We start from the raw sequence: 26,123 nt of genomic DNA on the forward strand, positions 1-26,123 counted from the left end.
CAGCTCAGAGCCTGGAGCCTGCTTTAGATTCTGTGTCTCATGTTCTCTCTCTCTCTCAAAAATAATTAGCATTAAAAAAATAAAAAAGTTAATAAAATTAATATGTGAATAAAAAAATACAAAGTGAGATGAAAGTTAAGTTTGCGTAAGGCACTTTTAGTAATAGAGCTGAAATTCTTACACTGGAAGTTGGAATTGAAGCTCTTAACCACTACATTCTAAGTATTTAATACTGAAGATTTGTCCTAAGATCTACAAAGTGTGTATGTGTATAGGTAAATATATTGGCATTTCTGCAATTTTATTTTTACATATCTGATAATCCTAAAAATGTATGGTAAGTATTATTCTGTAAGCATTTTTTAAGATGAAAGAAAAAACTTTTGCATGTTTTTTAATATAAATGTACAGTGTGAAAATGATTTATACAGTCTCTACAGTTAAATAAATAAGAACTCAGACCTTCTAAAGATAAATTTTATTAGCCTTTCACCAGCGGGAAAATGTAAATAAATCTTGGCTATAAATATTAGTTAGAAAAATGACAGTGTAAAAATATTTATTGAAATTAATGTTCAGAATATATTCAAATAAAAATGAGTTATCTCCAATAGCATTTAATCAAATACTAGCAAACTCTGAAGTCTTTCAATAGCACATTACTAACTTTGAGTTTTAAAATGTAAGTTAAAAATATGTTTTGAAAACTTTTAAATTATTAGAGTCCTGTGTCAGTAACGTTTATAAACCAAATCGCACTTCCCTGAGATTCTACAGGAGCATTTTACTCTTAAGTATGTCGGAATGCAATAGAACCGTTTTAGAAACCTGAGATTTTCTCTTCTTCCTAGACCACTGGATATTTTATCAGCCTCCATCATTCTTAATCATAGAGACTACACAAAAAGATACCACCAGGTAAAACTAATGTTTATAAAGAGTAATCCTTTAACCATTAAAAAAAACATTTATGTGCCAGAGAGGTAGGTTTCTTTGCTTTTTAGTCTTAAAACTAAAAAGACATCTTCTGAAGAACATTTTCAGGACCTATGCAAATCCTAATATGGGAAAACTTGAAAATTAGGAACACACTAATTAATTTGCAAGGCTATGAATATAACTAATAAAATAAATATATAAATAATATAATATGATTTATTTTCATATAGAAGGTGTTTATTTAATATTTTAGAGAATTTACTTATTAAAAATAGGTTGGGAAGTTCAGAGTCAGTTATAGCCTTACTAGATAAATATCATATTTAAGAAGTTTGCCTTTTTTATGAAAGTTTCAGAAATATGACTAGTGTTGGGGTGCCTAGGTGGCTCAGCCAGTTAAACATCCTATTTGGCTCAGGTTATGATCTCACGGCTCATGAGTTCAAGCCCCACGTAGGGCTCTGTGCTGACAGCTTAGAGCCTGGAGCCTGCTTCAGATTCTGCGTCTCCTTCTCTCTCTGCCCCTCCCTGACTCGCAATCTTTCTCTCGCTGTCTCTCTCTGCCTCTGTCTCTCAAAAATAAACAAACATTAAAAAAAGAAAGAAAGATGACTAGTGTTTCTACTTAAAGTAAGAAATTATCTCTTTAATTTGCCATAAATTATATGTTCGTATTTCATCTTTTGTTTTAAGTTTGTGTGTTTGTTTGTTTGTTTGTTTGTTTATTTAGAGGGAGCATGAGCAGAGGAGGGGCAGAGAGAGAGGGAGAGAGAATCCCAAGTAAGCTTTACACTATCAGTGCAGAGCCCATGTAGGGCCTCAGAATCACGAACCTTGAGATCTTGAGCTGAGCTGAAATCAAGAGTCCAATGCTTAACCAACTAAGCCACCCAGGTTCCCCTGTATTTCATGTTTTAAAGCAAACATCATTTCTTCATTTTAATCCTTTAAAATGAGTACTTTTATTCCTATTTTCGGGGTACTTGTACTGACTTATCTCACAAGAGAACCATTCTTTTTTTATTTTATTGAATTTTTTATATTTTAATTCCAGAATAGTTACTATACAGTGTTATATTAGTTTCAGGTGTACAATATAGTGATTCAGCAATTGTATACATTGCTCAGTCCTCATCATAATTGTACTCTTTAATCCCCTTTACCGATTTCACTTATCCCCCCACCCACCAGGAAAAACATTCTTAAAATACAAAGGTGTCCTTTTTTAGACAGGAGATAGTTTAACATGATATTTAAAGATATTTGCTATAAACATAGAGCTATGAGATATGTAGTCTAGTAAAATGGACTTTTGCTACTGGCACAGCTTTATAAGGCTTTTTCACTCAATAACATATAGAGGTTATACTTCCATCTCAGTATATATTATTCAGCGGTTCTCAATTAGGGTGATTTTGTCCCCCAGGGAGATTTTGGTGATATCTAGAGATGTTTTTTTGATTCTCAGTATGTTTTTATTGACATCTAGAGAGTAGAGGCCACAGACCCTACCAAACATTCTTCATTGCACGGGAAAGCTTCCTCCATCAAAGATTTATGCAGTACAAAATGTCACTAGTGCCAAGGTTGAAAAATCCTGAGACATTTCTCCAAGCTGACTTCCAGACAATCTTTCCAATTCACCAAGTATCACAGTATTGAAAGACCTTGACTACCCAGACCTTCACTAACATTGAGCATTAATAGTTACTTTCTTATTTGCCATTCTGGTTGGCAAAAATGATCTTATGCTTTTATAAATTCATTTTTCTTTCTATTAAGCTTTAATCTACTTTTGTTTATTTGTTTAATTATACTTATTCTGGAAGACAAATTATCTTCATTTTTCTCCTAATCTTTGTCATCTTTTTATTATTGATATATAGGAGCCCTTTTATAGGATGTATATCAGACATATGTATTCTACATATATCTTTTACTTTAAACACTGATATGCTTTTAACAAAATCATCTTTGACTCAGAAACTTGGTAAGAATGTTCCAGGCTTTCTAATATTTGGCTAAGGCATGAGAAGAAAATGAAAGCAATGTTATCTCAGGTCTGTCCATGGGTCTGTTACTGGGCGGGGGCTTCATTAGAGCTCTGCTACACTCACAGCCTGAACAGTTAGTATTGGGAGTGAAGGTCTTTTTGGTACAGTCATATTAGAACCATGGCCATTTTATTGCATCTGGTTTTCAGGTGAGAATCTTCTGAGGAGGTAAATATTTAAAAGGTCAGCAGAATGATGAAGAAAGGTGTGTGTGTGTGTGTGTGTGTGTGTGTGTCTGGAATGCATCTCCATTTTAGGATTGACTCCAGCCCTCATATATTTCCACCTCTGATCAAGGTATCAGTTTAGAGGAGATTCAGTGTATTTAAAATATTTCACCTGAAGAAGATCCCTATAAGTACTTACAACGAGAAATGGGACAATAATCCCATGGAATGAGAGGATTTCCTGTGTAACACCAGGGGCCATGGGCATCATCGTCAGGATTCCGGCAGTAATTCTTATTCAGCTTACTAACATCTGGTTCCCAGAAGATGTGCCTGCATGAACAACAAACTCTGAAGATCACAAGATGCTCAGTTTGTCCAACAGAAACAAACTGTCACCAAGAAGATAAAATCCTAGCATGTAACTTCCATTATAGAAACAACACAAGCTTCTACTTGGTGTGAATTTTAATTACTTTGTTTTAGACTTTTTTAATTGTTCTTACAGTTCAGAAGCATGCTCTCTAACACAGGAATATGGAATGTGTCTGTGTGATTAAATAGATAAAATGGTGAAAATTTTGGGATTTGCTTCTATTTAATAATTTCATTGGTAAGGTAAAAATACCCCTATACATAGAAGTGGAGAAGAACTGCTGGAAAAAGAGTAGATGACAAAGAAGATCAAGGTTATAAAATACTTAGAAAATGCGAGCTATTGCAAAAGTATTTTTCATGATTCAGAAACATAAGAAACATCACTAGCAACATCATTATAACAAAGGACAGGAAGATACACTGAAAAGTTAATAGTAATGTGCAAATGAAATAAACTCTAAAATTCCACACAGCATATAGTTACAATATATGATTTTTGGACAGATAACTGAGTAACACTTTCTTATTTTATATCTTACTCAGTTTATTACATAAGAAAAGCAAAAATACTCTATGTTATTTTGTAAGACCATGTCCACTCATTTAACATCAATATTTATATTTATTTTGATCAGATTAAAAAAGCCAAATCCCAAATGGCCATCCTGACCAAGTCATGAAAACTACACAAGTAAATATCAGTAATCTAAATTACTATCATGCTTGACTGAAATTAATGAGTCATTCAAAAAAGTGGAAAGAGTTTGGACAGGGAAAGTTGGACTATCTTTCCAAACTCAAGTTCATTTTCTGGACCAATGACAACAGCAAACACATATAGTACTTACTATGTACCAGATTCTATCATATGTGATTTACATATGTAACCTTAGATCAACCTCATGATACAGGCTCTAAATTATGCTATCTTATTTTTGAGGAAACAGTGATCCACAGAAACCAATTTTTCTAAGGTCACATGGCTTCTAAGCAGCAGAGCAGAGGTTTGAACACATGGCTCTTTGCAGAGTCAGTTTTCAAAACCACCATTCCATACTATGTTCTTACTCAGTTGTAGGTTATTCTTAAATCAAAATGGTAACATGCAACTTATCGTTCATTAATTTCCTGCAAGTTTTCAGATGACTTTCAACTATTTCTGAAAGTCCAACCCAAACTCAGTGAATTAAGACTTATAACCATGAATTCCATAAATAAATATGTTACATGATTCCAGTGGTATGCTGGTAATGTTTAAAAGGGCACTCAGAGATGTGTATGAAGTCTTTATTTGTTGTCCTTGCTGATTTCTGCGTGTAAATTCTTCCACTATAAAAACGTCAAGTTTCCAATGTGAAATCTCTGAAGGAAGAATTAGTACAGTTGTCTTTCATAAGCCCATAAAAGCTAAGTCTACCCCGCCATATTTCTAAAAATGCCTTCAAAAATTGCGGTGTCGAAATTAGCATTTAATCTTAATCATACTAATTCTCACTTAACATTCTGTAATGAATCTCTTTAATACTTAGGATAATATCCAAAGATTTTTTTAAGCTTATTTATTTATTTATTTGAGAGAGAGATTGAGAGAGGGGAAGAGAGAGGGGGGTGGGAAGGGCAGAGAGAGAAGGGGAGAGAGAGAATCTCAAGCAGGTTCCATGCATGAGCACAGAGCCCAAATTGGGGCTCGATCCCACAAACTGTGAGATGATGACCTGTGCTGAAATCAAGAGTCAGAAAATTAACTGGCTGAGCTACCCATGTACCCCCAAATCCAAAGTTTTACCACACCTTACAAGGCTCTACATGGTCTTGTTACTGGAGAATTCCTTGTCTGTGGACATTGACCAACCTTACCAAAAGTATTTCTGATTTTCAACACTTCAGTCTTTGGGCTTTGGGACAAGCTATTCTTTCTGCCTGAGGTATTCTCCTCCTATACTTCCTTTGACCAACTCCTAGTTAACATATATGTCCCCAATTAATTTCCCTTCCTCTAGGAAGGCTTCTAGAGTGTGAGATCCATGAGGCTAGAATTCTGCCTATCTTTGAAATCCCAAAGCTGCAGTGTCCAGTACAGTAGCTACTAGCCATATGTGGCTACTGAAGAATTGGTATGTAGCTAGTCCAACTTGAGAGATGCTTTAATTGTAAATATATACCAGATCCTGAAGCTTTAAGATGAAAAAAGGTAAAACATCTCATTAACAACTTTTATATTGAATACATATTGAAAGGAAAAGGCTTTAGATACATTGGACTAATAACGTATTATTTAAAATAGTTTTGCCTATTTATTTTTACTTCCTTAAATGTGTCTGTTAATGCAGATTAGATGTGTGAAATGCATATTTATGTTAGAAAACACTGCTTTAGAACTGTCACTATTTGTGAAGTAAATTAATTGAAACCATATCATCCACTAGCTAGTACATTTTCGAAGAGAATAAAGTTAAAATCAAAGTAGGACGGGAGGCAAAATAACTCATCCTCTCTGAGCCCTTACATCCTTATTCACACATATAGAAAGTCTTCCACATAGGATTGTGGTGGCCTAATAAGATCAAATGACAGTAACCTTTTTCCTTTTATTCTTTTATTAAAAATTGTTTTTAACATTTTCCTTTTCTTTTCTTTTCTTTCTTTTTTTTTTTTTTTTTTTGAGAGAGAGAGAGAGATAGAGTGCGAGTGGGGCAGGGGCAGAGAGAGAGGGAGACACAGAATCTGAAGCAGGCTCCAGGTTCTGAGCCGTCAGCACAGAGCCCGATGTAAGGCTTGAGCCCATGAGCAGTGAGATCATGACCTGAGCAAAAGTCAGACTCTTAGCTGACTTAGCCACCCAGATGCCCCTTTGCTTTTATTCTGAGTGCATATATTCTGAGATATTTGCTAAAAATCAGTTTTATGTCTCGGCTATGTCTCAGACTTCTTTAGTAATTCCAAACACACTAGAACTATTGCTAGGGTTGAGAGGAGACAATTGTGAATACGTTCCATGCCAAAATCTCTAATTCTCTGAAATGTGTCATGTTTTTTTTCAGTTACATATACATTCCTTTAGTTGTAGAAAAATTTAATGTGTCAAAGCTACACAAAGAAACCTGTCTCTGTAAGTTTTTAGTAGTTATGTGGATATTTAAGATATATATGTACATGAAAATGGTTATTGATTTTTCATGAACTGATGTTAAAATTAAAAATTAATTAAGTATGAGAACACAATAAGAAATGTGCTATTTGAAACACTAGATTTGCCATTTAATTATACACTGTCTTATCAAGTTATACAGTTGCTTTCCAATATAACCATATCAACCTTAAAAGTGGAGCCAAAACTTATGTCCACTTTTTGTTAATATTTCCCATGGGCACCTATCACAGAACTGAACACATAGTAAATGTTCAATAAAAAATGTGCTAGATTGAATTACTTATTTAAAGGTTTGGAGGGAAAATGGTAAGTTGAGTTGCACAGAATAACAAATCTAATGTTTTTATTAGCTTAATATAATATATAAAAAATAGAAAGGAATAGCAATGTGCATATCTGAATATACTATCTGCAGTTATCACAAAATATGATCTATTGAAAGAAAGAAATTGACACACCTGTGTAAGTCTTCCATGTTCTTCTCCCACATTGAACATGTTAGTCCAGATCGTGTTTTGGATAAATTGCCCATATAATTTTTGCCATTCCCACGATAACAATCTAAACATAAAATATATGGAGAGAGGTCTAATGAATAAGGAAGTACAGAACAAAACATTTTTTACAAGCATGATAATGCGTGAAAGTCAACATAAAAGCTAAAATAACACACTCTGAAATCGGTATAAGTCAAAGAAACTCAAATATTTCAGATTAAAGTATCTTTGTTTACAACCAAATTTTTCTTCCTTAATATTAGGGTTTATGCATCACATTACAAACTTAAAACAATCAAAGAAAAACTTAAATGAGTGGCCTATATGGACACCAAATACATGAGAATTTTTAGAATGGCATATGTGTTTCTCAACATTTTCTTCTGAAAACTTTTGCTTCACAGGAAAGTCACAAGAATGACATAATGAACACTCATATATCCGTCACATTTATCGTGTTTAGATTTTCATGAACATTCTGAGTCACTCAAGCCAGCTGTTTTGCAAATGTTCTTTAATTCCATTGGTCTCATTATTTTTTCATGATTAAAATCAAGATAAAGGCAGGATTATGGCATAGATGATATTTCGACCTTTTCAGAGCATTTTATCATGTGACATATGACATATTTTATCATTTTCCATTATTGGTAGTGAGTTTGATAATTTGGTTAAGTGATGTAAAGGAAAATTTGGGGGCCTTTCATATTGAATCAGGATCTTATTGCCAAACATATTTTCATAAATGGCTTGGCCTACTTTAATTTTTCATTACTTTTGCATGAATCAGTGATTACTATGCTGGTTTTAAAACAGTTGTTTTACAATTTCCTGCATTTCTTTATGTATTATCATTTTTCTGTAAATGAGAATGTTTTCTTCTCCTCCACTACTTCTGTGTGATTATTCAACTACTACCAGTAGTGGTAATAAAATGCCTGTAGTAGAAGTGGTAATATACAGACAGACTCATGTATGTTCTTTTTATTCAACATGATGACCTTTTCCCATTGCTGATTTTGACACTCAGAATTGTTTGCAAGTTGGTTGATGGGAGCCATTTTAAACTGGTTTCTATGTATCTTACTGTGTCCCATGTGGTTTTATTTTTCACTTTATGTCAGTTGAATAATTTGTGTTTTATTAATATTGATAGGAATATCAATATTCCTAATTTTAAAATATCACAAAAAAGAAGTTAGGGTCTTCCAAATATGCGAATTTCAGTTCTACATTTGAAAAGAAACACCTTTCCTTATTTTAAAATAATAATACGTAGTTTCAAAGTGACTATCTGTTAAACATTCATGATTTTTATATGAACGAACACTGTATGTTTGACTATAAAATCTTATCTACAAATATACGTCAACATTAAGACTATTTGTTTTGAATTTGGTAAACCATAGTCTATTGTCATTGACTTTAAAATGCTTTGTAATCATAATAAATAGGGTCAAATCCCAACAACAATTTTAAATAAATAATTTAGTAATCTGTTCAGGAATCAGTTAACATAGTGACAATATAATATTCAGGACACAATAAAATTGCTCTAAGAAAGCATAAACTTATAAAATCTAATGCTTGCACATATGCAGAATATACCAGTGAATTAATTTCCCTCTGTCAGTGCTTTTCCACCCACTCCCCCATGTTAGGAAAGTTTAAATCTTTGGCTGTTAGATAGTAAATTATTTAGATAGACTCTTACTGAAGAAAACAATTGTGCAACACAGCATACTAGCACTATGTTTTTTATACATTTTGGATTTTTTGCGCACATGCTTTCTCTATCAGAGGATGAGATGCTCCTCACCACCACCACCATTTTATTTGAATACAGGCTATGATATGTTTTTCTTCTTAGTAAACTTCTTATTTTAGAATAGATTTGACTTACAGGAAAGTTGTAAGTTGATGCAGAGAGTTCTCATATACCACACAGTTTTCCCTGCTTTTAATACCTTATATCAGTGTGACAGATTTGTCTTAACTATTAAGCCATACTGATGCATTATTAACTGGAGACCATCTTTTGTTTAAATATTTTTAGTTGTTAACCTAATATTCTGTTTTGTATTCTAGGATTCCACATGATACCACATTACATTGAGTTGTCTGTCATGTTTTCTAAGGTTCTTCTAAATGTGACAGTTTTTCAGACTTTCCTATTTGATGATTTTGTCAAGTTTTAAGGAAAATAGGCCAAGTATTTTATAAATTGTCCATTAGTTGGAGGTTGTCTGATGTTTTCCTCATGATTAGATAATGGTTACAGGGTTTTGAGAGGAAGACATGAGTTTGTTTTTTTTGTTTTTTGTTTTTTTATAACCTCTTAACTTGCTAGTGAAAGATATTCCAGCTACACTTTACACTCTCCTTGTCCCAGGCTTCCTGGGACAGTTTCTCCAAGGAGCTCTCGTTTATTTTAGAGATGGAAAGTAAGGAGAAGATAAGACATAGGTGCCAAATGTGCTTCTTTCTTTCTCTTTCTTTTTTTTCCAAAATGTGCTTATTTCTGTCTGGTGCCATCATTTCTAGTTCCTTTTATTTGATAGAACAAGGCAGTGTGCATGTGTGTGTTCACGAGTGTGTGTGTTTTCTCCCACTTCAGTCTAATACCACAGAGTTCTTCCTTCCATCCATCCCATTAGTGTGACAGCCTCATTCTAGGTAACATTAAGTTTGCCTATTTTCTCAATTCAACAATGTACACAAAATAATTTCAATACTTCTATGTCCCAATACTAACAAAGACTTACACTTTAAAGTTCAAAATCTATTTATAGTTATTTAGCCCTAAGTATATCCCAGTGAGCCCACAGACAGTCAGATAATCATGTCCAAAAGTTAGTCTTTCTTTCTTCCCTATAGTATTGGTATCTATCTGATATAGAGAGAGGCATATTTCTGTTTTTGTTCCTCTTGAGGTTGCTTTCTGAGTATTTAAAACATTAATATTGGTTAATGGTCAAAACTATATGAAAGTATATCTCAGAGAATTCTCATTTTCCCTTTGCATCATTGTATTTCTACCCACTACCTACCATTACTAAGTAACCCAATCTCATTAGTTTCTTGTTATATCTCCTGTATAATTTCACTTTTTTCGTCAAAACTAATTAAATACATATTTGTAATATAAATATACAAATTATTTCTATATATATTCTATATATGTATTATTATATCCCATTTTTATTGTTAGTAGTACATCTTTTTATTTATTACTAACAGTACCAAATATGTACTCTAGTGCTTTGATTTTTTTTATTATCAATATACCTGAAAATCACTTCATGTCAGCTCACAGAAAATTTTATTATTCTTTTTGCAAATTTATAGTATTCCATTGTGTGATGTCGCAAAGTACATTTGAGTTGTTTTCCTGCTACAGAAAATGCTGCAATAAAGAACTCATGAATATGAGTTCACTTTTGCATATTGTTGGAGCTACATATTCAAACAGTGCATGTTGAGCCAAAAAGTGACTGCATGTACAATCTTAATTATTGTAAGATTATGTTCCATGCGTTTTACCACTTTGCACTCCTAAGAACAATGTGTGAGAGTTCCTTTCCCGAAAAGGAAAGGGATAACCAGCTTAGCAAAAGATAATGTTGTCAAGCTTCTAAATTTTTGTAAATTATACGTGAGAAATACAAGCCTCATACATATTGTGACAAATTTCAATGTTTATATTTTTTCTATGTAAATTTAAGCATAATTTCCTCGTGTTTGAAGGGAATTTATATATGTATACATATAGCTTTATGTATTTTAGAATATTTATGTATATTGCTTTATGTATTTTGCTATATATATAATCTTTATGTATTTTGTTCATTACTTAACTTTTTTGAGCCTTTACATTTTGGTTTCAGAATTTTTTCTATATTAAAAGTATTTTCTCTTTATCTGTATATGCATTTCAATACATATTTCCAAATTTGTCTTTTGTCTTTGAGTTTAATATGGTTGTGTGTGTGTGTGTGTGTGCTTTGCCATGGTAGGTTTTCAATGTAGTTTATCATATTTTCTTTTATAGCCTCTAGATTTTGATTGTTAATTAAAAATCATTTCACCATATCTAGGTTAAAAAGGGATTCTTCCAAGTTTACTTCTAGTATCTATATAGTTTCCTTTTTCATGTTCAGATCTCTCATATATTTGGAGTTTATTTTGGGGGAATGGTATAAGGCATGGATTTAATTTTATCGTTTTTCCAAATGGTTACCTTATTGATCCATTATTGTATTTTAAAAGTTTTTTTTACCCAGTGATGTATAGTGACACATTTTTTAATATCTTAAGTCTCTATAAGGAGTATATTTGTCACCTCTGTGTTTTGTTCCAGTTGTCAATTTATTCATTGTACATGAACTAGAGTCATAGTTACCAGCTCTTTATAAAATGTTTTAATATGTGATAAAGTTAATTACCTGCAATCACCCTTATTTTTCAAGATTTTCCATAGTACACTTATGTGTTTATTCTTCCAAGAGAACTGCAGCATCAGTTTGTTTGATATCAGAAAAAGACTTATTGATCTATTTATTAGTGTCACATTAAATTTGTACATTAGCTTAGGCAGAATTGATGTATTTATGATGTTGAGTTCTCAGAGAACAACGGATGTTTTTCCACATGTTTAAAAACATCTATATGGCTTTCATTAGTGATTTTAAAATTTTATTACATAGATTTTACACTTTTCTTCCAAAATTCCTTCTTAAATTTCCATTAGTTTTGTTGCTATTATAGATACAGTTTTCTCCAATTAAATCTTCAAACTCATATATGAATGCTACCTTAGTGACTTTTTTATTATTGAATTTAATTTTCTAAGTATATTACTATTTATATCATTTGCATAAAGCAATATGTTTTTTATTTATATAGAACAACATCCCCATTACAGTATTAAAGAGGAATATGTTAACTTATGCTGACTTGTATTTACAATGTTACAGAGTAAAGAAAATAGTATAAATTCTTATTTTCTTTTTTACACTCATAAGAATGGCTCTAATGTTTCCTCATCAATTGTATACTATATATAGCATATATATACTATAGTATGTATATAGTATATATCCCCATTAAGTATATAACATATACTTATATATGTGTGTTTGTGTCTATATGTGTTTGTGTATGTGGGGATCTCTATGTGTCTATATGTGTATATGTTAAAATGTGAATATATATTTAAAGAAGTCTCTGTCTCTGTTTCTTTCTCTCTCTGAATATATATATGAATATACAGATATCTGTGTAGAGTGTGCGTATATTCCAGAAAATCTCATTTTAATATTTTTATGAGAAAGGAGTAGATTTTGTAACAGGAATTTCAAAATTTGTTGACATTTATTATATGATTGCTTTCCCCTAGATCTAAGAAGAATTTTGTTAATGGATTTCTAAAACTGAATTAGTTTCTTCTTAAGACTAAATTCTACTCAATGATTATGCATTATTTTTTAAATTGCTTTTTTGGGCTGTTCACGAAAATTTCATTTGAAGATTTTATATTCACAAATGAGAAAAGTTTACTGTTTTTTTTTTCTTTGCTATCTTTATCAGGTTTAGGTATTAATATGATAATTTCAACATTCCTGATGGAAGTTTTACATATAACTTACTGTGCTTTACTGTATTTTTAGGCTCCGTAGGAAGTTATGTAGCTTTGAGATTAACTGGTCTGTGAATGCACCTAGGTACAGTAGATTTTTGATAGAGTGGTTCATTAATACACTTCTGTATAAAGGAGTCTCTTATGTTTTCTAATTTTCCTGTTTCAATGCTTATTCCCCCTTTGATAGTTATTATTTTATATTTTTGTCTTTTCTTTTTTTTCTTATATTTTGTCTTTTTTTTTTTTTCACTAGCTGGTGATTGTCTATATTGTTAATTTTTTTCAAAGAACCATCATTTGCTTTATTCATTAGTTCTAGTGTTATTAGTTCTAGACCTTATTAATGTCTGCTCTAATTTGGTTATTTTCTTTTTACTGCTTTTGGTTTATTTTTCCCCAACTCTAAGTTTGAAATTTCATTTACTCGTCTTCATTATTTATGATTTTAATATAAGTACTTAAAACTATGAATTGCATCCTGTTTACTGCTTATAAGTGTATGTTATATAATTTAGTAAGTTGTGTTTGAAAAGCATTTTTGAAGAAAGTCTGTAATTTCAGTTGTTATTTTTTAAAAATTTTTTAATGTTTTATTTATTTCTGAGAGAGAGAGAGAGAGACAGCATGAGCAGGAGGGTCAGAGAGAGAAAGAGACACAGAATCTGAAACAGTCTCCAGGCTCTGAGCTGACAGTCAGCACAGAGCCCAACGCGGGGCCCGAACCCACAAACTGTGAGATCATGACCTGAGCTGAAGTTGGACGCTTAACCGACTGAGCCACCCAGGCGCCCCAGTTTTTAGTTTTTAATAGAGTTATTCAATATCTGACTGGAAGAGCATTTGAATATATGCTAATTCAGCTGTTCAGTATTTAGGAAAAACTTTTCTAATAAATCAATCTGTACGTGTTTGTATTTTCTGTTAAATGGAGAAGGATAAGAGCAACATCCTTGTGTGTGTGTGTGTGTGTGTGTGTGTGTGCGCGCGCGCATGCATGCACACATAGCACACATTTAACGATGCCAACAATTAGCTTGGCAGTATCATACAACGGCACAGCCGTTAACATTTCACAGCTATGTATTGAATTGGCTAACAGTGTCTCCTAAGTAGGACTTCATTTTTAACTTCCCTACAGAGTTTAACACAATGTTGCATTTATCAAGTATGACATATTGTTAAAAGAACATTTCTTTTAAAGTAATGGAAAGATCATTTCAAGGAAGGTTATATTCAATCCCAGCTGTGCTAATTTGAGAATTTAGGCAAGCAATCTAAGTTCATAAGAATAATTTCTTCATCTATTAATTTATAGTATTATTAGATAAGCAATATCATCAGCTTAACTTTTAGAATCTAAAATTCTCTATTTATTACTTGACCCTTTGGTAAGTGATGTATATGGATAGCAAAGAATCTTAATATACCTAAGAAGCCTTTTAAACAATTGTTCTCATTTACCTCTATCTCAAATTATTATTGCTTGTTTACATGAATAGGACAGGGACGAAGGAGATCCAGCTGGTACTAAACCTCACTTAAACACTGTTTTCAGCTTTATTTCCAACTGACCTTCCAAATCTGCCAAAGAACAGTGAAATTGACTGAAAAGAGACTCCTCCTCCCTCTACAACTTTTCAGAGTTGTTCATTAAAAAAAAAAAAAGTGGCACTGCAGAAAACGTTAAAGGATGAGAGATGTATAGAACAATAAATCTTACCAGATGAACTTTAAATTTAGCTTGGGGTGATTTAGGACTGACCATGATTAAATATGTGGGAAAGAATATGATTGCTTAAAAATCATAACCCTGAATTCATTATATACTAATAAATGCCCAGATTCCAACATTATTATTAATCTTTGACAAATGACTTCTTTTTAAAACCCATTTAATTTTAACTTTACTATGGCTCCCTGAAACAATGACCTTCAATGGCGTCTACGTTTCCAAGTCAATGATGGCTTATCCCAAACCCCATTACTACACATCAACTCTACTGCTAACACCCAGGTCCATATCACTCTCTTCTTTTTCCTGAAATACGGAAAACGGGCAGTAGATTCTCTTCTTTTAGCCCTCGTTAGAATGTCTAGCTATTTTCCATAATGCAGCCAGAGTCACGTGTTAAAACTGAAGCCAGAGAGATCATCTACATCTTTTCAGAACCCCACAACAGAGTCCCATCTCTTTCAGAGGAAAAATGTAAATCCTTCCAATTCCTACCAGGCATATGCGATTTAGCGCAACTGTTTTCTAGCCACATCCTCTGCTATGGTGTCCCTTGCTTATTCTGTACCAGCCACAGTGAGGCTGTCTCTTTCCTTTCCCTTTTCAAGCACTGGCCCATCTCACTTGCAGTTTCCTCTACCTAGAATGCTATTTACAGATACATGCACATGGCACATACTGCTCCCTTACTTACCTCTTTAAGGTCCTGCTTAAATGTTCCCTTGATATTTCAGATCTTCCCATACCATTAAAATATAGAACACTAACACCGTCTCGTCTAACTCTGGGACGTTTTTCCCTCTAACATTTACCCCAAATGAACTTATCATTCCCACTTCCATTTTGCTTGTTTCATTTTTGTTTCCTGTTTGCGGGAGTTTCTGGAGTTCCATGGAGTCAAAGAATTTTGTTTTGCTTACTAGTATATCCCCAGTGTCTGAAACTGTGCCTGGCACCAGTAGACACTCAAATAAATAAATACAATTTGAACAAACGAACATATAAAAGAAATTCAACTGATTTTGTTGGCGAATCAGCAAACCCAGTGCAACAAGAAGTAGGTCATCTGGTGTGAAGTGCATTAGGCATTAACACTGAAATGAATCGTGCCCACCCTGCAAAATGTCAGCTATTACCTTGTCCACTTGACACATCACATTTTGGAATTTGGGAGCAGTAGCCAACTCGGATGTTTGGATCAGTGGTAAAACACCAGGGTGACTCAGCTCCATCTGGATTTCGGCAAAAATTTTCTCGTAGGTCCCTATTGAGAATAAGCATGTTAATGTAAATTGCCTGAGTACAAATGGTGAAGTAACCATTATTACATTTCTAGAATCCCAGAATGCATGTGTGTTTATAAACAGAGTTCTAAGTTTTAGATTTAGGATAGTTATAACAATTCAGAATTCAGTATACACAACTGACACCGCCCATATGATTGAAATAAAGGCTGTCAGATGTCAGTATTCTTTTCCTGCCACAGGCCGGCAGTTCCATACAAACACTACTGCCTCGTGAAAGGGAAAAATAGCTCCACTTCATTTTTCTTACCCATTCTCAGCACTTGGACTCCCAACTATTAAATTATTTTAAAAACTGGCCTCTTATTTCTCTGTTCTCATGGCCAGTACATAATGTAGAAACAACATGTATCTCTCATTTAAAATGAAAGTTCTACCTATCCAAACATTTGATATGAAAAAAAAAACCACAATTGGTTTATTTTTCTTGAATACTATATTTCTTTGATGTATTTAATTTGCTGCATAAATTTCTTTCCATTACAGAATACTCATTTATGGATTTACAAAAGTTATCTGAAATCTTTATAAATATTTCTGTAAAATATTCTATTAATTCTATAGAAATTCTAACTGCTGGAGAAGTTGTCTGTATTGCAGACATCCTTTATGTTAGCAGCGATTTAATAGACACTTAAAGTGCTCAATAAGGCAAAAGTCTATATTAATATTCCCTATATATAAAATAATTTTACCTTAATATAAGGCTCACATTAAATAAAATACGTAATTTATGGTTTGCTCTCCTGAAAAATGCTCTCTAATTTGAAGCCAACATGGGCTTTCTCTTTATAGACCCCACTGGCTAATAATTTAATAAGATTAATAGTCAATCTATTGGAAACTGCATTCTTTGTATCATTTAGGTCCGATCATAAGTACAATTTTATTAATATTCAACTTCACCATTAGAAAAAGAAAGTTTTTTAAGGAAAAAACTTAAGTATAGTTATAAAATCAACAAGTTAGTAGGTTATCTAGTCAAAATAGGTCCTGATACAAACTGTGTTGTGTAAGATTGTGAGAACACTGATCGCTAATAGTTAAAGCCACTGCGTAGCAAGTGATCACAGTTATAACCCATATTAAAGTCATTAGCTTTCTTATAAAGTGATAAAATTATTAAGATGAAGAAAATTTTTTATTTCTTTTAATCAATTTACACTTGTATTTTAAAAATTTGTGTCAGTATAAAATATGTGTATCGGGTTCTACATAAAGTTCACACAAATTTGCTATTTTTATGATGAATAATTGCTTAGTTAAATTCTTTGAGTTTTTGTACATACACAGTTTCTTACTTGAGTATTATTACCAGTCATTAGAAATTAACAAAACATGCGAATGGCACTGACGCCATCTCCCTTGTCCCTCTTAACTAATTTCTTCTCACTGTCTTTGCTTTCTCTACTTTGGAATTTATTTCTGAGGCGTGAAACACATGGGTCAGGAACAGAAAGAATTGCTATGAAGTAAATGAGGGATACAAACCCACAATGACAAGTAAACATTTGTTAGTATAAAAAAATGAAAAACATATCAATGTATTTACTATCTAAGCAAATACATTGAATTAGCTAAAACAAGCAAAGAACCTATAAAATATCTCCTCTCTCCAGTGGATGGGCCAACTCATGCTCATAATTCTCCATCTTGAAATGTTAAGCTCTCTTATTAAAAGCCAATTACATAAAGCCAATATATGTTATTTATAGGTGCTATTTCGGCAAAGCCCCTATGAATGGCACGTGTGTTATAAATTTCAAAAGCAATCATTTTATGTTCCTCATAACAAGGTAGACAATTTAAAAACACATGGCATTATGGCTGTTCTGTCCTGCAAAAATCAAGTGGTGAAAAAAAACAGCCATGGAGAAGGCACATAATAGCAATATAATTGATATCCAAAGGCAGTTTTTTCACCTTGATTCATCTAAATAATTGTCTGACTTTCCTACTCTTTAAAAGAAATCTAGAAACAATAGAAAACATTCATTTGAAAATTTCAAATTAATATTACTTCAAGGCCAAAAACACATCAGTTTACAATGTTGATTGAAATCAGGGCATGCCTCTTTTTGTAAAAGAAAATAGATGTAATCTCTGCTAAAATTAATGTGAAACTTTAAGAAGGCACTAGTTTGAAACTTGGCTGGTTATCATTATCATTAAATGATTTATGAAATGTACCCATAAAACCAAAGCTGTGATCAGAAACCTAGAGATGTGTTTTTCAAAGCATGGTTACATCAAGCATCTGATTGAAAATCACCTAGAGTGCTTATTAAAATGCATATTTGAGGTCCAAATCTCATATCTAAGGAATCAAAATATCTGGGTGGATGAATCTGCCTTTTAACTCTTGATTATCTCTAGGCACACTAAGGTTTAAGAGTTACTAACACAGGAATTACTAAAGTAACCATTCTATCTCGTTTCCTGCAGAGCCTACTGAAGTTTATCTGTGCCTAATATACTCACTTGCACTTGAAATTTTCAGGAGTTATGTCATGCTGGTGAGGATACTGGGAATCCCAACGCTGACATGGAATTCCATTCCAGATAGTATTGACGGTACCCCGGTAACCTTCTCCTTGACCCTGAATGCATTCGGTTGTTTCCATAGGCACATCTGTGTCATTCATAGTATTGTGAGCTATTGGTAAAAAGACATATTAAACTTAAGTACAATTTTCCAATCTTTCATCCATCTTTTAGTGTTCATTTGCATATGTATTACTAAGGTGTTTTGTCTCATAGGTTTTTATAATTTGAGTAGAATAAAAAATTCAAGTCATCATTACCATTTATCTCACTCAGCCTAAAGAAGTGACTTAACGTAGTGGACTCAACTGTAGAATTTCTCTGCTCATGAAGCAGAATATTCCAGGGGTGCGTGGGTGGCTCAGTAGGTTAAATGTCTGACTTCAGCTCAGGTCATGATCAGGTCATGATCAGGTGGGTTTTGAATTCACACCCTTCATAGGTCTTTGTGATGACAGCAGGGAGCTTGGAACCTGCTTCAGATTCTTTGTCTCCCTCTCTGTGCCCCTCCCCTGATAGCATGTGCTCCCTTGTGTGCACTCCCTCTCTCCCTCTCTCTCTCTCTCTCTCTCAAAAATAAACAAACATTAAAAAAAGAATATTCTAGCCTGACTTTATCTAGACTAGTTTAAAAGAACATCTCCTGGTTCTGTACTCATTCATTAATATTAGATGTAAATTTTTTAATTTATTAATTACATATATATTTGTAATCACTTTTCTTAGTTTGGAAATTGAAAAATATGAGTAATATAGTGAATAATCAGGGAAATTAAAAAGCACTATGCTGTAAGCTTGGCCATAAAAAAAGTAAGAAAGGGAAAAGTTGATCTATAGAGTAGTTATTTTTTTTTAACAATCAATTTATTAGGGCACGTGGGTGGCTCAGTCAGTTCAGTGTCAGACTCTTGATTTTGGCTCAGGACATGACCTCACAGTTTGTGAGTTCAAGCCCCACATCATGCTCTGTGCACACAGAGTGGAGCCTGCTTGGGATTCTCTCTCTTCCTTTCTCTCTCTCTGCCCATCACCCACTTGCTCTCTCTCTCTATCTCTTTCTGTCAAAAATAAATAAAATTGCTTAGTGCTGACACTGTTTTAAGTCAATTTATTATTATTACTATCTCCATTCCAATTTTATTTTCATTCAAACACTAAAATAGTATATTTTTGAAAACATCTTTAAAGGCATTTTACCTCCATATGTCACTGTAACTAACATATCGTAATTAATGAGGAAATCAACACCTAGAAAATTCAATGAGTAACCATATGTTGATGCTCTGCAGATATTAAGAAGATGGGGTACTTGGGTGGCTCAGTAGGGTAAGTGCCGCACTCTTGATTTCTGCCAGATTATGATCTCATAGTTCATGGATTCAAGCCTTGAGTCAGGCTCCACACAGACAGAGTGGAGCCTGCTTGGGATTCATTCTCTCTCTCTCTACCCCCTCATCCCTCTCTCTTTCCTCCTCTCCCCGCTCATGCATGCTCTCTCTCTCAAATAATAAATTTAAAACTCTCTCTTAAATAATAACTTTGAAAAACTTTATAAAAAAGAAAATATTGAGGAATCAACATTTTAAAGCTGGCCGAAGGTGAAAATCTTCCTAATTTGAGGGAAATGTTTCAAATCCAAAAACCCTAAGTAAAAAAGAAAAAAAGAAAAAGACTCCTTGAATAAGAATACTGAGGAAGACATTTCACTGCTGATTCATCCACTAAAATTCCATTGTCAAGTTCAGAGACCTAATTGTTGGTACTAACTTTGTACATCGACTGCAAAGTTTCCCCAACAAGATTTAATTAAGGATTTTTCCACTTTTAAAAGTAGCAATCATAAAATCCTCATTTGAACAATTTTTTGAACAGTTTTTTTCTAAACTTCCATTAGTATAATTTAAAAACTTTGATGTAAATTTCAGGAGCCACTATTCACTTAAAGACAGTGTTAGTTCAAATTAGTGAATAAAACTCACAGGTTTGGATTTGTTTTCAACCATTTGAATCACTTAACGGATTCTAATTTGGAAGTGGAAACTCAAACTTTTTGAAATTACAAAAATTACTGCACGTGAATAAAAATACAACATAGTACAGAATAAATATAACTTTTCCTTAGGCCTTTCTACAGACTATTTATATCTCCCCCAAATTCTTATGATGAAATGCTCATCACAGATGTCATGCTATTAGGATGTGAGGTCTTTGGCAGGTGCTTAGGTCATGAATGGGGTCAGTGCCTCTATAAGGAAGACACAACAGAGTTCCGTCACCCCTTCAGCCATGTGAGGAATCTTCTACCACTTTGATCTTTGACTTATCAGCCACCAGAACTGTCAGAAATAAATGTCTGTTGTTTCTAAACCACCCAGTCTCTGGTATTGTGTTATAGCAGCCTGAACTAAGACAGGCCTCAACAAGATATAAAAACATCTAATGAATAATATTCTTTTTGTTTACTTTTATTTTAATTAGCATCCATAACTTTGGAATATATACCTCAAGTGATTTGATGTGTCTTAATTCAGCGGAAATATTTCTTATCATTTTGACTGCAAACTAGCAGTATTGAGATAATATTTTTCTTCAGAAAGTGCTCTCTGAAGTTAGTGAGTCTGTATTTATCCTATTTGATGTTCAGCTGCTAGAAGTGACTTCATAAACAAATACTATATGATTCTGGTGGCAATGCATAGAATAAATATCATAGGCCAAAAAGAGGTATATTAGTACAAGGTAACTAGATAGTTTTCATCCATAAGCAGGAGTTATTATGAAATTTAATGCAGCTGTTGAATACATATTATATGATAAGGATCATGTGAACGATTTTTCATAGACCATTTAACTGTGATACATACGTTCCACCTTTGTTGTCTACGTACATATTTCCTGCTCAAACAAGATGAATTATTTCTGAACTGTCATAAAATAGACTCCTTTATCTGTCCTACTGAACAAATACCAAAACTTGATGTGAAAACAAAACAAATATTTCATGCCAATTGACTTGGGAAAAAGCTATTAAATTTTGGGAATGCTATTCCTCTGGACTTATAACATGAAACCTGAGTAAGGGAAGATGTTGAGGTCTCCCATGGCCAAGCAAAGTGTCAAAGAAAAGCAACACAGAAACATCCCTAAATATCAGCTGTAGTTGATCAAGTTTAGCCACGGCGACATGTGTATATCTTCATATACACAAACATTTTTGCAAGTGTGTCTACCAAGCAAACTGAAAAATACAAGGCACTCACAAATAAGAGAGCTCCGCACAAATAAAACACTTTTCTCAGGTGTGCCAGTCGTGGTCACCCTTGGGAAGCACACGCAAAGATAGTTCTATGATCTTTAGTGGCCTGTGAGGGAAGAAATGCTTTTTCTTTGACGATTGACACAAAGTTTTCTGTTTGGAAATACTTTTTATAAAAAAAAAAAAATTTTACTACTGAAATTCTGCACTATTCTTTTACAATGTAATCAAATACAATGGGTGCCTCTTGGAACATTAATTTCACTTTGCTGGCATGGATGTGTTATAATTTGATTGCTGTAATATCTGGTGGGGACTTTAAGGTTTGAATAGATTTTTCTGAGGGAACAAACATTAACCGTTACGTGATCCTTGGGACAAACATCGTGCCACTCAACAGAAAGACCGCTAGAACAAGATGACAAATAATGAATCGGATCCATTTTCTCCATGGAAGGCTAGCCAGATTTTTGCCAAGAAACCTCATGGCCCTGATGGAGTTTTGTGAAAGGCACCTGGAGAATATGAGTGCACATGCATATTACAGAGAGCCATGCCCAGAGCTCCAGAAGCTTTCCATGAACGAGAAGTAGACCCTTACATTTACAGCCCTCCTTCTCCCCGCAAATCTAGATTTCCCAGCGGTGATAAACGGTTGCTGTTGTTTTGCCTATATCTAGGAGCAAGTGGCTCCATGGGCCATTGGACAAATACCTGATTATTCCTTGGAATACTTCTGCACAACCCACATCTATTCCCACTTCAGCTACTGAAGAGCAACTGAAACATAGGATTTACTTTATGGTGGTCCCTGGATATTGAGAACAGTGTGTAGAGCTATTCTCCCATCAACAGACTTGTGCTCTTTGGTCCACAAATGGCAGGATCAGGCTCAATGAAAATTTAAAGAGCTTCTTATTTTAAAATTGACATGGGAAAATAGTATAAAGACCTCCAAAGTACAAACCTCAAATTGCTTGCACGTTTGCTTTCCCTGTGAGCCTAGAATTCCTATCTGAAACTTTTCCTTGGACTTTATCCAAGCCTTTACTGGTATAAAATGCTCGAGAGACAAGACTTTCATGAAAGGTCTTCAGTTCTATACTCTTACTCCTTAGAAGATGGCTTGAAAAAGACCTCCAAGTATAAGATCTTTCCCCTGAGACAGAGTATTGATGGCATTGTTTTTGTCTGACTCAGAATACAATGAGCTTTCATTTCCATGAATCTCTGTTCTAGCCTTGGATCAAATAATAAATTCAGAGAAATAAACAGCTTTCTTTAAGAAAGTAAATAATGTGCTAAGATTTTTCCCAACATATAAACACACTGAGTTTTACAAGGTTAGATGTTCTCTTAAAATGACATCAGTGTGGATTGATTACTAGAAGGAAGTATTCTTTTTATTTATTGCCAATGGCAACATACCTGTATTAGTCTGCTTGGGTCACCATAACAAAATACCACAGACTGGGTGACTTAAACAACTGAAATGTATTTTCCACAATTCTGGAGGCTAGGGAGTCAAAGATCAAGGTGCCAGCCAATTTGGTTTCTAGTGAGAGTAACTTCCTGGTTTGTAGATGGCCATGTTCTCACTGTGTACTTATCAGCAGGAGGGAGAGAGAGAGAAGGGGCGGGGGGAAGAATCTCTTATTCTACTTATATGGCCACTAATCCTATCAGATTAGGGTCCCACACTTATGATCTCATTTAACCTTCATTACCTCCTAAATGCCCTATCTCCAAACACAGTTTCACTGGGCATTAAGGCTTAAATGTATGAATTTGTGTGTGGCGGGGGGGGGGGGGAGGAGGGGGGGTCAGTGGTGGGTTCATAGTTCAGTCTATAACAATACTTTCAATAGAAATTTAGCAATCAAAGATCTGCCCAGATCCCATTTCTGAAATGAGGAGTTGTTTCATAGGTATAGAGTTTTAGTTATGCAAGATGAGTAAATTCTAGAGACCTAGAGATCTGAACAACAGTACCTATGGTTAACAGTAGAGGAATGGCAGGAGGAACTTTTGGAAGTCATTGATATGTTTATTACTTTGATTGATGGTTTGATGGGTATATGCATATATTCAAACCCATCAAGGGACACCTGGGTGGCTCAGTTGGTTAAACATCTGACTTCAGCTCAGGTCATGATCTCACGGTTCATGAGTTCGAGCCCCACGTCAGGCTCTGTGCTGACAGCTAGCTCAGAGCCTGGAGCCTGCTTCAGATTCTGTGTGTCTCTCTCTCTCTCTGACCCTCCCCTGCTCACTTGCTCTCTCTCTCTCTCAGAAATAAATAAACATTTTTTAAAAATGAAAAAAAAAACACATCAAGTTGTATACATTAAATATGTACAGTTTATATTAATTATACCACAATAAAGCTGTTAAAAATAAATGAAATGTCTCTGGACCCATATGTATCTAGATTTTTTTAAAAAAAGGAAAAGAAGGAGGAGAAAAATAAGGTAATACATGACAAAATATGCCTATTTTTTGGTAAAGAAAAACCCATCCAGACAACCAGAAACACATGAACAAAAGTAGCTCAGGGAAGCATGTAACCTCAGGATAAGGTGAGGTGTCAGGAAGAAAGTATGAAACAAATCTTCGTGGGTAGAAACCTTCTTCAGTATCTGAGAAAAGCTAAGTTGTCATATGAAAATCTAGAAGCATAGAAGACATCCCAGGAGCCACACACACACACACACACACACACAAATGAAAAAACTACCACTATATAGGAATGTAACATTCATTCATTCACAAATGTTTGTTAAATCCCTGTCCTGTGTTAGGCAATGTGCTGACACAAAACGAGACATGATCTGTGCTTTGCTGGAACTTATAAATTTTGATAGAGAGAGTTATTAATCAAATAATTGCAAAAACAAATATATAGACAAGACTCTGAGAAGCACATAGAAGGAGAGGTTTGTAATGGTTTAAATATATACGAAGGAATTTGACCAAGTCAAAGAAGTCAGATGAAGAAATGCTAATTGAGGAAATAGTAATTGAATTGAAGTTTGATCTGTTATTAGCTGTCAGCTGGGTGAAAAAAGAATTAAAAAATTTCAAGGCAGAGAGAAATCAGGGGTGAAGGAAATATAAGTGAGAATCTAGAAAATATGAAGTATAGGAAGTAAGCTATTCTGGCTGGAATAAAGAACCTCGGGGGAAATGTGGTACTATATGAGATTAGAGGTATAGGTAGGGAAGTAAAAGATGGTTTTGTTTTGCCTTTGTTCTAAGGTAGAAGGAAATCACTGAAAGGTTCTTAACTGGTGTGTGTGTGTGTGTGTGTGTGTGTGTTAGGGATGGGAAATAATATTTTCAGGGTTTTTTTTTTATCATTCTATTTGCAGTATGAGGAAGGGATTGAAGGGGAAAACCAGTGAATATGGATTCATCTCCTCTCAGAAGCCCATTTAAATATTCAAGAACAAAAATAACACTAATGGGAAAAGGAGACAATGAGGGAGTGAAATGGTCAGATTTGAGAGGTGTATACAAGAGAAAATTGACAGGTCTTAGTGATGGGTCAAATGTGAGGAGTTAAGGAAAGATGATTTCTAGGATTATTCTAGGTTTTTGAAAGTTAAATGTAATGGTGGTACCAGGCATCCAAAAGAAAGCTTGAGAAGCAAATTAGACCATCTTACAGGATAAAAGAAGAAAAATTAGAAAAAGGTGATAGATAGAAATCTCCCACCAGGCGATTTGCTCTTGGTGAGAGGTAGAAAATAATGGGACCGCCCAGCAGGTATATGCTAGTCCATGTATATCCTGATGGGACCACACCAGCCTTACATGTCTGACATGTAGCAAAAAAGCTGTTTGCAGGGGTTCCAGAGATCCTTTTGGAGATCAAAGCTATTTCCATAACCACACTAAGATGCCATTTGTCCTATTTACAGTGAAATTCCTAGATGGACTTGAGGTTTAATCTTCCAGAGAACTGAATGCAAAAGCAAACATGAGACATGAAGCCATCTTCTTCTAATTAAGGTAACATTGAAGAAATTTGCAAAGAAATCTGAATTTGCAGAAAATCTAAAACACTGCCATTGTTCTCCCTATTTTTCTGACAAATACAGTTACTTTTCATTTTAAATATGTTGTATTTATTAGCATCTGATGGGCTTGTTATTATTTTTAATGAATTAATGTTCTTTAAATTTATATTTTAATTTCCAATGCAGTAAATATACATTCATATAGTTCACATACACCATTTGGGGTCCTCAATAATAGTAAAGAGTATACAGATATCTTCAGTCCAAGAAGTTTGTGAACCAGTGATTTAAATAATCAAGAAGATTTTCTATGACACATCAACCAAATTGCAGTTTTTTGATTGCCAGTGAGGTATTTTCACTTCAGAAAAATGTAATTAGCCCCAACAAATATTATTATTTCTCTCCAAAAGCAGTGAACTAATCTATGGAACCGTT

At 33.8% G+C, this 26,123-nt stretch overlaps 1 protein-coding gene across 1 annotated transcript in view; it reads right to left on the reverse strand.

Moving 5' to 3' along the window:
• Positions 1-26,123, reverse strand: part of HGF (hepatocyte growth factor) — a gene marked incomplete at its 5' end in the record, with an annotated part of 61,258 nt that overhangs the window by 17,547 nt on the left and 17,588 nt on the right. Inside the window, 4 exons of the mRNA XM_039252467.1 lie at positions 3,360-3,493; positions 7,148-7,250; positions 15,696-15,823; positions 18,345-18,519. Of these exons, the coding sequence (XP_039108398.1) occupies positions 3,360-3,493; positions 7,148-7,250; positions 15,696-15,823; positions 18,345-18,519 (540 nt within the window). The remainder of the gene's footprint in view (positions 1-3,359; positions 3,494-7,147; positions 7,251-15,695; positions 15,824-18,344; positions 18,520-26,123) is intronic.

The sequence above is a fragment of the Hyaena hyaena genome, unplaced genomic scaffold, assembly GCF_003009895.1.
Source record: "Hyaena hyaena isolate Hyena2069 unplaced genomic scaffold, ASM300989v1 scaffold_415, whole genome shotgun sequence".
Taxonomy (NCBI): domain Eukaryota; kingdom Metazoa; phylum Chordata; class Mammalia; order Carnivora; family Hyaenidae; genus Hyaena; species Hyaena hyaena.